Source organism: Cyprinodon variegatus, unplaced genomic scaffold (genome assembly GCF_000732505.1).
Source record: "Cyprinodon variegatus isolate N-32 unplaced genomic scaffold, C_variegatus-1.0 Scaffold692, whole genome shotgun sequence".
NCBI lineage: Eukaryota > Metazoa > Chordata > Actinopteri > Cyprinodontiformes > Cyprinodontidae > Cyprinodon > Cyprinodon variegatus.
The window spans coordinates 409245-424710 of record NW_015151145.1 but is presented as its reverse complement, the minus strand read 5'-3'; the positions used below and the strand labels follow the sequence as shown (position 1 = coordinate 424710).

At 39.0% G+C, this 15466-nt stretch overlaps 1 protein-coding gene across 1 annotated transcript in view; it reads left to right on the top strand.

Annotated features, from left to right (window-relative positions):
* Positions 1 to 9446, top strand: part of LOC107097409 (insulin-like growth factor 1 receptor) — a 26333-nt gene extending 16887 nt beyond the window's left edge. The window contains 7 exon segments of the mRNA XM_015394544.1: positions 45 to 291; positions 380 to 609; positions 696 to 803; positions 1122 to 1284; positions 1754 to 1883; positions 1980 to 2114; positions 4336 to 9446. Of these exon segments, the coding sequence (XP_015250030.1) occupies positions 45 to 291; positions 380 to 609; positions 696 to 803; positions 1122 to 1284; positions 1754 to 1883; positions 1980 to 2114; positions 4336 to 4837 (1515 nt within the window). The 3' untranslated portion in view covers positions 4838 to 9446.
* Positions 9447 to 15466: the final 6020 nt, after the last annotated feature.

Sequence of the window (15466 nt, the reverse complement as noted above, 5' to 3'; positions counted from 1 at the left end):
AAAAGTCTTTAAAAGTCTTGAATTTAACTTGCCTTATGCTGTAGGAACCCTGTTTTTACAATTATGCTATAATTCCTGCTCTAAGTGCTCTGTCATTTAAAGGTACGTTTAAGAGTCTCTATACTGCAGTTAACCATTAATCGATTACTAATTTAGTTGACGATTATTTCAATAATTGATTGATTGTTTCAGCCCTTATAAACCCTTTTTATTCCATTAGGAACAGCGACCGGCTCGGGAACGGAGTCCTCTACGCCTCGGTCAACCCGGAGTACTTCAGCGCTGCAGAAAGTCAGTCATCTCTTTGCTGCAGACGTAAAATCAAACTTATATCTGTGGTTATAGGAGCAGAGTTCACAGAAAGCCTGTTTTCTTCCAGTGTATGTACCAGATGAGTGGGAGGTGGCCCGGGAGAAGATTTCCCTGTGTCGGGAGCTGGGCCAGGGGTCCTTCGGGATGGTTTACGAAGGCTTGGCTAAGGGTGTGGTCAAAGACGAGCCGGAGACACACGTCGCCGTCAAGACAGTAAACGAGTCGGCCAGCATGAGGGAGAGGATCGAGTTCCTCAACGAGGCATCTGTTATGAAGGAGTTTAATTGCCATCATGTGGTACGAACAAACATCCCCAGTGGACATGGATGTAGCTGTTTGAAAAGCAGGTGGGAAAGCTGCTGTTCTCTGGTTTTGTTGTGCAGGTGCGTCTCCTCGGTGTGGTTTCCCAAGGCCAACCCACCCTGGTCATTATGGAGCTGATGACGAAGGGAGACCTGAAGAGTTACCTTCGCTCACTGCGTCCTAAAGAGGTAAAAGACCCTACAGATGCTGGTTTGATTCAGATTATTTTCATTGGATTAAGGAGTTGATGGAGAGCCAACCCAGCTCAATCAGTCGGTACAAACAGTTCATCAGAGGAACAGCCTGCAGGTAATTTGGTCCATGCATTCTGACCGCAGAGCTCAGGAGAATTTGGATCTCTATGCTATCCCACGCTGCTACCATCAGGTTTCAATCAGAGCGTTCCATGAGTTGCCCCTGTCGTTACGTTTCGCCCCTTTTAAACAGACGATGAATTAAATGAACTTTAACATCCCAAATCCTGCCTCCTGTCCGTGTTTCTGCAGCAACAGTTTTCCAGCCTGTCTCTCCCTCCGCTGAAAAAGATGCTTCAGATGGCGGGACAGATCGCCGACGGCATGGCTTACCTCAACGCCAACAAGTTTGTCCATCGAGATCTGGCCGCCAGGAACTGCATGGTGGCCGAGGACTTCACTGTCAAGATAGGAGGTGACTCCGCACTCCCTCATTAAATGTAGAGAGTCCTCATCGGCGTGCACTGATGCACATCCGGTTCTGGTTCTGGCCTATTTTTGTTTGTGTTCTGAGCAGATGCTTTCAGGTTTGTTTCCTCTGTGGGAGAACTGTGTGACCTCTTAGTCTAAAAAACACCCACACAATTATAGGAACTGTTCTGCACTACAATTTAAAGGTTTCTGTGGGTTTGAATGTCTGTAAAACCAGCATGGATGCCTCTCCAAAGGATTATGGTTAATTTAATACTATTTCTGGGGCTGTAATCTCCCTAAAGAATGCCTTCCTCTCCTAAACGGAGCCGTTCGTTCGGCAGACAGGAATTACAGCCAAAGAATCAGCTCAATATATCGTTTGGAAAGTGATTAAAAGTTTTCGGGATGGTGTTTTTCTAATGCAGCGGGGTTGGCTAAGTGGACGTTGTCCGTTCTTCATCTCTCCGCAGATTTCGGGATGACCAGAGACATCTATGAGACTGATTACTATCGCAAGGGGGGGAAAGGTTTGCTCCCTGTCCGCTGGATGTCCCCGGAGTCTCTGAAGGACGGCGTTTTCACTACAAACTCAGATGTCTGGTAAACAGGCCTTCTTGTTCTCCATGTGGTGCATTTAAAAACCTGGTAATGCAAACCAGACTCTCTGAGTTCGCCGTGCTGTTTTTTCCCCTGCAGGTCCTTTGGGGTTGTGTTGTGGGAGATTGCCACCCTGGCAGAGCAGCCCTACCAGGGTCTGTCCAATGAACAAGTCCTTCGCTTTGTAATGGAGGGAGGCCTACTGGAGAAACCACAGAACTGTCCAGACATGCTGTAAGGAACCGCACATACACCAGCCTGCACTACAAACCGTTATGCATCCATGTCCTGGCCTTTGTGTTTACCATGTTTTCCTTCCCCTGCCTTCTTATTATGAGCGCCTCCCGTTCCCCCCCACTGCAGCGGTGCTGCTGTCTGTCACTCTCTGAACCTCGTTCCACTCCCTGCCTGTTTGTTACATTCTGCCTTTTCTGGTTCTGTGCTTGTTTCTAATTTTATATTATATTAAATTGCCTCTTTTATCAAGGCAAAATATGAACAACTTTTCAAAGCATGGCAAACAAACATGGCGTCTGGTGGGGAAAAAAACAAAGAAAAGGAAACGTATAGCTGTGTCTTATTTCAGAATTACCAGCTTGTTTATATTGTTGATGTGCGTTTTAAACATGAGATAACCTCAGGAATCTGCCTCCTCCTTGATTCAAAATATATTCTTATTAAACTAGCAAAAAGCTGTCCCATAACTAACAGGCTACCTTGTCAGAACTTGCAGGTTTTCTTTTGTTGGTTTGTTTCATTCTGAACTTTTTTTTTTTTTTTGCAATATTTCTGGAACTTTACAGAAACTTTATCCTGAAAATTCAGAGTTACTTTCCTGGAACATAAAGGTTAAGTTTAGGATCTCAAAATTTGTTTATTTTTTTCCCCCCAGATGTTGCAGGATTTCTGGAACTTTGAGGTTTTAACATGCCTTCTAAAACTTAAATTGTATCTTATCTTTTTAGGAACTTGCTGGTTATATTTTTAGTAGCTTGTGGGTCATTTGTTTAAACTTACTGTTTACCTTTTTAGGAACTTGCAGGTTATTTCTTTTTATGTACGCTTAAGAGCTCTACGTTACCTCTGGTTATTCTCTGGTACCTTCTTGGACTCATAAGCCCCATTTACACTACCCTTGAAAAACCGATCCATGTCGAGACCGGTCCGAGCCGGATCAGTTAACCGGGCCGAGCTCGGTTCTGACGACCGTTTACACATCACGCTATCTCGGTTTGACTCCTCGCCTCCTAGTGACGATCTGCGGTATTACTGCCAGTATTGAAGGAGGAAATCAAGCAGTTGGTGGCGGTAATGCACCAAGAGTTGTTTGCCAACTGCCATAAAACACAAGAAGAAGATGAAGAAGGAGGGAATCAAGCAAATCAAAATGGCGGCGCCCGTCACATTCAGAATGTTATGCTTGATTATTATTGCTGTACTTCGGTGTTATTATTTAAAATGTTGCGTGGAGAAGATTTCGATTGTTTATAGTTGAAGAAGTTGTTCTTCTTCTTCTGTTTCTGGAGGGGCATTACCGCCAACTACTGGAATGGATTGTGAATCGGGATGTGCATCCAGATGGAGACGACGCGTTCTGCTCATGCGCTCTTATTATCAGAGAACCGAGCCAGGGAAAAACCAAGCCGAGCCCACCTCTGGAACTGGTCTGCAGTTATCTCGGTTCGGTTGTGTCTAGCTCGGTTCAGTTCAGTTTGCTTTCCATTTACACACCATAAGTTATCCCAGTTACTGAGCTCAGACCGGTCTCGGCACGGTTTTTCAAGGGTAGTGTAAATGAGGTAATAGAGAACTTTAATGCAGAGTTATTTCCCAAGATGCTTTTCCTAAATCTCAGGGTATTTTTTCAGGAATTAGTTGCTTCCTAAGCATACATGGTTCTCTCCAGAACTGAAGGAATCTTTAGCCTTTAAGTAGCATCAGGCTGGGTTCTTAGTACTACTGCATTTCCTTAAACGATGAGTTTAAGGTACCTATTAAATAGATGAACACTTTTTTTCTTAGCACAAATATAAACAGGACTTATATATATCAGGCATGTATTTAAATCCCTTTAAATTATTAAAGTTAGTTTAAAAAATCTGAAATGAAAAATTTAAATGGTTATTTTCCTAAAGTAAAAAATTCCTTAATTTTTTTTTTTTTTTTATCTTAAGCTGATCAAATCATCTGATCGTAGCTGCTTGGTTAGAATATAGACAGAAGAGATTAATGCTCTTATTTTTAGTCAAATATTCCCAAATGTTGAACTTTTCTGAAATAAAATACACTTTTTTGGACAAAGTTGCTTTAGCTCTCAATTCCAGAAACTGAAATGGGAAGGAGCGGATACATGCCGCCATTTTGGCTCCAGAGAGCAAATATTTTGCCAAAGTAAATTATTGTGGGATTGCAGCGGGAACATAAATTGATGGAACCGATATTTCTGTGTGCGCAGGTTTGAGCTGATGCGGATGTGTTGGCAGTTCAACCCTAAAATGCGTCCCTCCTTCGTGGAGATAATCGGCAGCATAAAGGATGAGCTGGACCCGTCTTTCAAAGAGGTTAGTTTCTACTACAGCGCCGACAACAAGCCCCCTGAAGCTCCGCAGCTCCACCTGGACAAGCTGGGTCACACAGTGGATGCTAGCCTGGATCCTTCTGCCTCCACGCAGCAGACCCCCCCTTCCCCCGGCTCGGAGGGCCCACCCGCTCCACCACAGGCCCCCAGCTCCCCCTCCTCTCCCTGCACATCCAGCGCAGTGAAGGTCCCAGAGCCGTCAGGCCAGCAGGCAGCGAACGGACTCTCAGGAACGGGCCTTCCTGCGAGCGCGGGACCAGCAGCCGGGTCGGGCTCCAACATGCGGTCGTCCCTGGACGAACTGCCGCCGTACGCGCACATGAACGGAGGACGCAAGAACGAGCGCGCCATGCCCCTCCCACAGTCCTCAGCCTGCTGATGGAGCAGGCTGTGAAGCGTCCACCCACCCGGAGAACAAATTGAGACTTTCCCTACAGGATGGATGTAGGCATTTCGACACCAGATTAAACTTTCAGAGTTACTGTCCTGCTGTGAGGCCGCACACCTTCTCTTCTTTTTTGTTGTGTTTTTTTTTGAATAACCTACTAGTCAGAGTTTGTACCCGCTGGCTGTCATTTGTGACACCGCTCCTATTGCTGAGCGGAAAGATAAAAAAAATAAAAAATTTATAAAAAAATAAAAAAAACATCTTCAAGAATAATTTGGAGGAGAGCCATTTTGCTCTCTGTGGCTGGACTCGTTTTATAGTTACTTTTTTTTTATCCGTTTCCGTTTGAGGAAACGACATGCCTTGTAAATGAGCAGCGTTTTGAGCGGGCATTTTGTTGAAAACTTCAAGCATATCTAATGAAGAAGCAGCACTTCAAAGAGGTGGCGGTTCGCGGATGGGCTCGCCGTAAAGGTTGAGCGTCAGCATAATGCCGGGTCAAAAGCCAGTCAACCGGAACAAGCGATGGGAGAACAGTCAGCTCTGCCAAATCTGTTGCCAAACTTCTGCTTTTCACGTCGTTTCTAAACCCCGTTGACTCTTAGAGACACGGCCGTGAAAAACGGAAGAATAAAGAATAAAAAGCACCTTGATCTTCCTCCTCCGGATAAAACGGACATTACCGTTCCTCCACTCTCCCACCCTGCTTCTCCAGCTTCTAGAGCAGCGGTCCGGTCGGTTTACCCCAAACAAAGCCAGCTCCAGCAGGTCGCTCAGAGTTCAGCTTTAATGGTGCAGCAAGATGTACAAAACAGAGCCGTAAAGCTAAAAGGACATGAACCTGTGAGTCCCCCCCACCCCCCCGAGGTCAGAGACGTCCTTAATGTACACTTTTTCTTTTTTTTTTTACACTTGTAAATATTCGCCAACATTTTCATCTCTACCTGTGCAGAGCATTTATGTACAAACCAGTTGTTTTTTCACTTTTCTAACTTTTATACAGTCAGAGACTTTCTTTATGTACAGAAAGAAGCTGCTATTCATCATTTCTCTTCTGGTTGTTATATAGTCAGTATATTATGAGTATATTAAAAGGAGAAAAAATCTTATTCAGGTTGGTTTTTTGCTTAGAACATTTTCACTCCACATCATTTGTTTTTTTTAGTCATTATTTTATTGTTTATTAATTGATTTTTGGATGTATTTCATAAACGGTACAACAGTTTGCCTCGTGTAGAGAGACGCCGTATCTCCCCCACCTACCACTAGAGGGCACCATGCTCTCTAGGAAAAGCCTGGTTTCTCAGATATAATCTCAGGTGAAAGAGAAAAGTAGAATCCTTCTCTGCTCCATGTTTTCTTTCTTTACCTCTGCTGCTGTCGCCTGGTGACTTCCTGCCTGGTGTGTCTGTTTTTTCTTTTCTCAGACTTAAAGCGATGTTTGTTGCCACAGAGGTTGCGCAGTCTCCATCCTCTGCATGCAGCCAAAATACTGACAAAAAGTAGAAAGACTTCAAACATTTCAGTATAAAAAATGCTCAGTTTATTTATTTGAATGTAAAAAAAAAAGAAATGTTTATTTTTCAATTTTTTTTCCTCACATTTGCTGTTTTCTCCAACCAGCATTCATTCGTTCTCTCATCCAAACCTGCTTTCACCGCAATCAGACTCCAAGCGAATGGATTAGAATAACATTTACTGTTAGCTTTTAAAGTCTGATTAAAAAATATATAATTCTATATAGTAAAAAGATTCCAGAATTTTGCTCAAATCCTGTTAGAAATTTATAAAAATCTCTCCTAAAAACCAGATTTGACATAAAAATTCTGTGATTTATAGAAAACCTTCCTGCTTGGATTCATTTCAAAGGAAACATGAAGATATTTAGATTGTTATTCAGCATATCTCGACTCTTTGGATTAATCTGACTGTTTAATTGGTCGAAGGTGGATGTTAATTCAAACTAAAGAGTTAATCACATCTTCCAACTACTGAGAAATAAAGCTTAAAATAACAATTTTCTATTGCTGTTGCCATGGCAAGAAAATAAAATGTCACCAATTGAAACGTTAACCAGAAAAGTCATTAACTTTGGTTGTTATTCAAACAGGAATTCAAGATGATTATTTATAAAGAAGTCATGATTACATCTAAATAAACTTCTATTCTGAAAATCTAAAAAGAAAAACATTAAAACTATTAAATAAGCTTCTTGTTCACTCCTTGAGATAAAATAAATGCTGAGATTGAGTTCCTGTCGTATCCAATAGTCCAGAGGAAGGCAGTTTTTCTTCTTCTTGGTATTAATTTTATTGAAAAAAAAAACATATCACATTTAAATAAAGCTAAAGATCCTGTTTAAGTATAATTATATCGAGGTATCACTACAAAGAAATTTATAATTTGACGATTTATTGAAAGAAATTAGAGCTTTTGTTTTCATTCGTCATATTATATTTAGATTAATAATCCAGGAATGAATAATCCAGGGGTATTCCTTCCAGATAACCAGACCTCAAGCTTGTTTTGTTTTGGCATTAGGCTTCTGATGGAAGGGATGGTGCAATCCTGTCAGGATGGAAAAACATAACTTTATTTAAAAAGAAATAAAAATAAAAACAAGCGGTTTTTATTTATCTCTATGATTCCAACATAAACCTTCACCTCATTTAGGTTCTCAGTTTCTGACTCAGAAGCAGCTTTTCCTGCACTTTATATGTCTGTATATAAATGTTCAAATGAGCAGAAAGTCAAAGTACGTCATTCGGGTGTTAAATTCAGCTGCGTTTGATCCAGGAGGGAAACTCACAATCTGGTAACGGTAAATAAAAGTTAGCGATGCTGTTAGAAGAGAAATAATTTAGGTTTATCTTAAAAATCAAGACATGTTATAATATAGTTGCTGGTTTCCTTCTGCTTGTTGCTCCCTTCCTTTTTTTGTAATTACACACAGTTTAACCCGAGTGAAACAGTTTAGTTATTAAATATAAAATGTTTTACACTGAAGCAGATGTTTTCTTTCAGGCCTCTTACCTCTGGTTTGTCCTTTTGGAGGCTTGAAAATTACACAAAGGGAAAATTAGAGAGCGGATAGAAAAATAAAGTTAGAGGAAAATTAAAACCTTTATAACCCGTTATTGTTTTTTCCTTAATATAAAGTCGATTTCTGCTTGCTCTTTCCTGAGGATGTTTCCTACTTTTTGTCAGCGTTACGGTTCCTTCTATCAAATCAGGATCAACTGTAACAAACTGACCCGTTTCTGCTCGTCTTTCTGCTGCATTAAACTGGATCGTTACATTTACCTCTTGATCAGATTATTTCCCAAACTGTTTCATTTCCTCTCTACTCTGTGAACATTTGTTTGGGTTTGATGAAGGTTTGAGCCATTAAACTGGACTGAATTTAAGTTCCCGCTTTTCTTGTGAAATAAGTAGTGACCTGTAAGAGAAACATAATTTAAAGTCCGTCTCTCAGAGAAAAAAACACAATTTAAGTCTAAATATCCAACTTTGAGCATGAAGATTAAAATAAAGGAGCGATTTAATGGAATGGTCTCAATGAGCAACGTTTGGATTTAATTCCTGGACGTTCTTTGATATTTTCTGTTTTTTTGTGAAGTTGTGATCACTGTGCAAATCTCCCCCCGGCTTTTATTTGGACCTGATTTCTTTTTTTTTATATTTTGATATTTTGGGAGAAGGCTTTATTATTGCTTCCTTCAACCATCCACCCATCTCACTTTTCTTTTTGTCCAGTCTGTGTACTTGTATAAAACACTAAAGCTGTCATCTCAGCGGATTGATGATCTCACTGGGTGCCGTTCAGCACGGTCAAATAAAAAACACAAACCTAACGGGCTCTGATGCATCAAACCTTCGTCACATGGGACCAGTTCAAGCTGACTGATGGTTTCACTGGAGCCTTTTGTTTCTATCACTTTAACTCCAGTCAGATTTAGTTTTTTCCTGTTTTAGTTGTTTACTGTTTCCAACATAGTTTAACTGTAAATTGAAGAAATGTTTTTTAAAGAAAGCAGTTTCTCTAAAACTAGACCTGTGCTGGAGCTCATCAGCGTCTGGGTCGAGCGTCTTGTTACGAAACTTTATAATCCATTTCTGGAATGGGCTTTGTTTGTGGTCTGATTTTTGCCAGATTTTGTTCCTTATTTATCACTTAAACATTCAAAAAAAGTTGTTTTTTTTCCCCTTCTCAATCCCTCCCTTCCCTCTTTTTACACACACACACCCATACATACATAGCTATATATATGAATATATGTGTGTGTGTGTGTGTGTGTGTGTTACATTGACGATTTGTTTGATTTATTATAAAATATCTAAGTTATTGATGGCCTTCCAGTTCCCGGATTTTTGTTACGATTGTTTGGAATGATTTTTTAGTTTTTTTGCTTTTCTGTATCTTTTTTTGTTTTTTGTACATGCTGTTGTAAGATTTTTTTTTTTCTTGTCAGTATATGGGATACCGGGATAAAATGATTGGCTGAAGGAAAAGAGAATATCTATTTCTTGTTCTATTTTTTTTATACACAAACTTTAAGAGAAATTAAAAAAATGTATGCAAACTTCTATTGTATGTCTTTGTTTTGTCTTCTTTGAACAATTTGAAATGAGGAAAACGTCCTTCATGCTCCATGTTGTGCATCTTTTATAATATTGTCCAGGATTTTCTCTTATATTAAAGGTATTGTGGAGGATTTTCTCAAATTTTTTAAAAGACCCCCCCCCCCTCTCCACTTAAATAAAAATAAATAAATGTGCATGCTAGAACATGCACGAGCCAATTTCTCCTCATGCACGCTCTGTATAGAAGTTGCTGTTCTCATAGCTCATACAAGCTTACTGTCACCAAATGTCCCCTCTAACTCCTAAATCCCTCAATCACTATATAGAGCGCGGACTTTATAGTAAACTCAGTTAACTTAAGGTTTGGACAGCTGATCACCTCCTCCTTGGTCCACTGCATGGTGCCTGCGTCAGGGTAGCAGCAGCCTATGGCGACAACGGGCCGCTGTGACAGCAAATCCCATAATGCTTTGCGAGGAGAGCTCTGTGCAAAGCATTCTGGGATATATCTGCCTCTTCTGAGGCCTTTCTTTTCGTCTCATAGACGAGGTATTGACATCTTTTCTCTTACGATGCTCGGCCATTTTCAAAGCGCACCACAGATATACACATGAAAGTTCTCGAGTGCAGAAAAAGATATTTAACTGGGTGAGCATGGAGGACAGCCTTACGCAAACATATCACCAGAATGATTGACAGTTAGGAGGACCACTTATTTGGATGATCCACACGGAAATAAAAGATCTTCCTCTGTACGTTTTAGGTTTTTTTTATTACAATATTTTCTTGTTAATATGGACAGAAAAATAGTTAATATAATAAAGTGCAAAACTGTTTGCATGTGTGAGGGACCGATGGCCTATAGGGTGCATCCTGCCTATTAGCGGATGACTGCTGGAGAACAGGCTGCTGGCTTTCCTGCAGGTAATGAATGGATACATATTAGTAAAAAATGTAAGGATTCATTATTGTTTAAAATAAAGAACACACATACAGAAAGCCCATATTCTGATCTTCTGCTACTACAGTATACATGTCAGATTAAGTATTCCTACTTATACTTCGGCGATAGTATAAAGTTACTTTATTGTATCTCTTATGCTATATCTGTTGGTTGTGTTCTTTTTCCATCTCTTTGCAGGTGATGAAGCAGACTGAAGATGTTTTATCATTATCTCCCTTTTATCTCTTTCTTTCTTCTTTTCTTTTTTTCCCTGTTTTTCCTTTCCTGTTCTACTCACATTGCAGTGTCCATAAAATCTGTAATACTCCCTGCATGAATTATAATATATGTGCATAAATCAAGCGGAACACCCTGGCGGTTACCGTACTGCTCCACTAGTGAAAGTAAAATCTGTTTGGCTCTTTTTGGCATCAAGACAATTATTCTTATTGCTGCATCGCCAGACAGGACACTGTTAAAAATAAAAAAAATAAAAAAGGACACATTTTGAAAATTGCAATTTAAAAAAAAAGTCGCAAGAAATTACACCTTTTCTTTAAACAATAAGTTTTGTGAGTATTTTTATTTTGTTTTATTTAATAAAAAGAATTTACTATTTTTTACTTTCAATTTCCTTTTTTCTAATTTTCTTTTCTTTTTTTTTTTTTTTACAGATTTTATGTTTAAAGATATTGCATTATTTTCCAATTGACTTTAACGGATCATACTTTATTCCCTTCATTTTCGCTCTCGATGATCACATTGACCAATACGCTGTTGCTAACATCCAGCAGACCAATAGAAATGCATCGTAGCTCCTCCTTCTACAGGAAATCCCGCCTCCAGAAGTAAAGAGAATATGATCTGCAAAATCATTTCAAAATGACATCATCTTTAAAACTAAAATCTGGTGGAAAAAAATAGAAAATATATTACCTGTTAAAAAATGTTTTTGAAAGACAAAAAAAAATATCAAATCTGTAAAAAAAATTTGAAATAAAATATGAAAAATCTATTTTAATAAACAAATTAGAAAAAAACAAGTTACTAAAAACCTTTTTCTTCTCTAAAAAGCTTTTCAAAGTTAAGTGTCTGAATCAGTCATGCATGGTCTGATTTGACCCGACCCGTTATCAATACTTTCTCCCTGATCATTCCACTTTATCTCACATAACTTCATTTCTTGACATCTGTGGTTTGATTTCTTTGTATCGCGTGGATTGTTACCAACATCTGGTGAAAATGTCGATAGCACCTCTAGAAATATATTTACTGAGAAAAGGTTGGAGTCTTCAACACTTGTTTTAACCACTGTACATATTTGAAATCTGTGGAAAGCAATTGTGAGCAAAGTCTGCCCAGAAATTAAAGATGATTGACTTTATAGCAAGAATAAACAAACCAGCAAGTAATGTCACAGTGGTAGCAACCTTTAAAATAATTGTTAACTAGCTTCATTTAACCAACTAGTCTAATTTGAAAGCAACGTTACACGGATTGTTTGGAATGGCTGGTTTGCTGAATATTGGCATTTTTATCCAGCACACAGTGATTTTCTTCTTCGCATTTCTATTTTTTTTTAGTTTTTTTCTTGACCAAATAGAGCTGACGGTTCCCACTGAGTGCCAGACTTTCATTTGATTTGTATTTAGGAAACAGATCGTGCTGCAATGCTTAATGCTTGACAGCTTAAATAATTATGAGGACATTTCTTATGGGAAGATCTATATCATTACAGAGTAAATAGTCAATCTAAAAGCTGTGATTTGTTATGTAGACAGTATTTTGAAAAGTATTCATAGCATAAAAGTATTACAACAATAATTCAACCACTACTCTTGGATTTTGTGTGATTAATACAAATAAAAAAAACACCAATCATATATGAAGAATGTAAAGGATTCACAATAAAACAGTGATGATAGATTTACAAAAACATTATAAAAACCAACCAAAAAGAAAACGACAACATAAGGAAAACACAAAAATAAATGAATTACTAAATTCGGTTGTGTTTTTTGAGCTGGTTAAAGTATTTATAAATTTAGAAAGAAAAAATGTAGACAGAGTGTATAGTTAGTTAAATATTTAATAAACTCTCCTCTGAAACGAGTTCTTTTGGTCAGTCAGTAGGTTTATATTTAATAGATAAGACCGAGGTCAGGTATGTTTGGGTATGATCACTGCTAAATTTGGACCAGGACTGTTATATCTTCATGTGTGACCTAATTAACCATCATGTCCATAAAAATGTCTGGTTCAGACCACATCTACTCGTGTCAAATCAGGACGCCAAACTCAAAGATGCCTGGAATGCGAAGGCCGCCCTCTGAAATGGTGCTTCTGTTTACCCGTCTTCTCCAAATAGACGGCTTCACATCTGCTGACCCTCTTTAGATATCTGATGCTCGAGAACTGTTTTATCTTGTTTTGCTTTGTGTTGAGATCCACACCTTTAGCCATTGGATATAAAATGTAAGCGTAGCAAATAGCAGCAGCATAAACCAGCAAAATCTACACATATTACATCTACTTTTTTTTTTTAACACTAATGGAACCCCATAAACCGGTTACAAAGAAACCAGTCTTGTTTCCCGGCCCCTCTCCTTCTAATAATTTTTGCAGGCTAACTGTTATGTATAGATTAGACTTTTTTCTTATAATAGTAAACAGCTTTTGTAACAAAATAATCTTGAAGTTTTGCATGTACCAACCTTTTCAGCATTTTTCTTAATACAGGTCAAATACTTATTGGTCTAGAGTTCCCTTCATCAAAACTAGATTTAGCATCCTCAGGTAAAGGAAGAAGTTTAGCCTCCTTCCAGATCCTTGGACACAGGCCCACCATGTGGACATCAACTTATTTAAATACAAATTCCTCATTATAATGTTCTTAATACACTCATATGATCTAACTATACCATACCAACTTTATTTATGAAGCACTTTATGCACCGGACAGGACCAAAGTGCTGCACACAATCATAAAATACAAAAAAATTATAAAATAGAAAAAATAAAATACCTATTAGTATACAAAGAGAATAAAACAAAGTAAAACCTCTCAAATTGTGTTAAAATCCAAGGAAAAAAGATGAGTCTTAAGAAGGGACTTAAACACGGCCAGAGAAGAGGCCTCTTCTGCTCAGAGGCAGATCGTCCCTCAGCGTAGGAGCTGCCACAGAAAAAGCACGGCCCCCTAACGTTGTGTGAAGTGTTCATAATCTAATTATTATGGAGTTTTTTTCTCAACAGGGATTAAATATAGTTTCAATTGTCACTGAAATGATTAGCAACATCGCCTGGCTTTGTGAGAATAAATCTATTTGATTCAACAAAGGTTGTGCACATATGATTTCGTTTAAAAAATGCCATATTCTATCGTGCCTCGCCTCATACAGCCTTTCTAATTCAAATTCCTGATAATTTAATGAAGTAGATAAGTTATTAAGTAACATTACTGTTTTATAGGCACACATCTTGCTTAAAGATAAGATTTGTTATAGTCTTAGGGTTAGCCTCAAAAATCTTTGGAGGCTTTCATTATTATTTTATATCACATAAAAAAAACATATACACAATTCTGCTTTAATACTGACATACAATAACTTTTTTTTCCCTGATAATTTTGACCTAAATATCCCCCCATATTAAAGCTATTTAAGTGTTTTTTTCTCCTGCACCCAGAGTTTATTTACTGGCCCAGGAAAAAACTGTGTTTTAACAAACTGCCAGCAGGGGGAGCCTTTGTACTAGAAATGCATCAATATCTTTACATCTCTCTTTTTTTTTTCTTTTTTTCTGTTTGCTGGTTTAACTGTGAAAGTCCTTTGAATTGGGAGTGCATAAGAACAGAGAACATAAATTAAAGAGATTAAAATTTAAAGGTCCAATAATGTATTTTCAGTAAACATAAGAAATATAAGTATTTTATTCATTATTTTCTATGATGAATGTGGAATTCACTGTTCAACCATTTTTATTTCCATTCTAATGGCAGCCTTGTTGGTAATTGGCTTTGGTAATACGTGTCACTAAGTTATAGTGCAGGATCATCCATGTGTTGGAGAGTGTTTCAATTCTCGGTGACGTAGTGAACTCTAATCCGCCCTAAACCCACGGCACCACTGTGGATGTCCATTAGTGTAATGCACTGCCGCTCATCTTTCCTTCTCTGCCTCTGCGTTGGTATTTTAACTTTCTTTTAATATCACCTTTACATTTTGATTTAGAACAGATCTGACTTTCATCCTCCTGTTGAGCAGAAGTACTAATCGTAACAGTCGCTCTTCTAAACCTCTGAATGTCCCAGTGGACATCAGTAGAGCCATAATCCAGGGAGGCTTTACTTTCACTAACCGGAGGAGTCAAAAAATGTATCAAGAGCTATCTAAGAGTCAGAGAGCTTCTCTGGATGTCATTGCAACAAAGAATGAATGATCAGAGGAGAAATGGTTCTGCTCATCCCCCAATAAACTATGCATAAAGTGACGTCTGTAAATGGGTCATCCAGCTGTGTGCTCTCTGACAGCATGAAGGAAGGAATGAACATTTTTCTGTGTCTCAGTTATTGACCGCACCGGAGGCGGAGCTTATTGGAGCTGTTCAACGAACAGCTCCAATACATTATTCCTCTGAAACCAACCGGTGCCGAGCTCGGACCGAGCCTGGATCAGTTAACCGTGCCGAGCTCGGACCGAGCCTGGATCAGTTAACCGCGCCGAGCTCGGACCGAGCCTGGATCGGTTAACCGTGCCGAGCTCGGACCGAGCCTGGATCGGTTAACCGTGCCGAGCTCAGTTCCTTATTGCCTTTAGCAAATCACGCTAGCACAATCTACGGTTCTACTGCTAGGATTGAAAGAGGGAAGCACGCAAATCAAAATGGCATCCGTAACATTCAGGAACTTATGTTTGGTTATGATTGTGACATTTCGTTTTTTGCGAAGAATTGTGCAAAGAAGGCAGCCTTTTAAAGAGATGACGCGTTCTGCTCTTTGTTATCAGAGAACCGAGCTACAACTGAACTGCGCAGAGCCCTACTGTTGAACTAGTAGCCCCATTTACACTACCCTTGAAAAACCGATCCAGGCC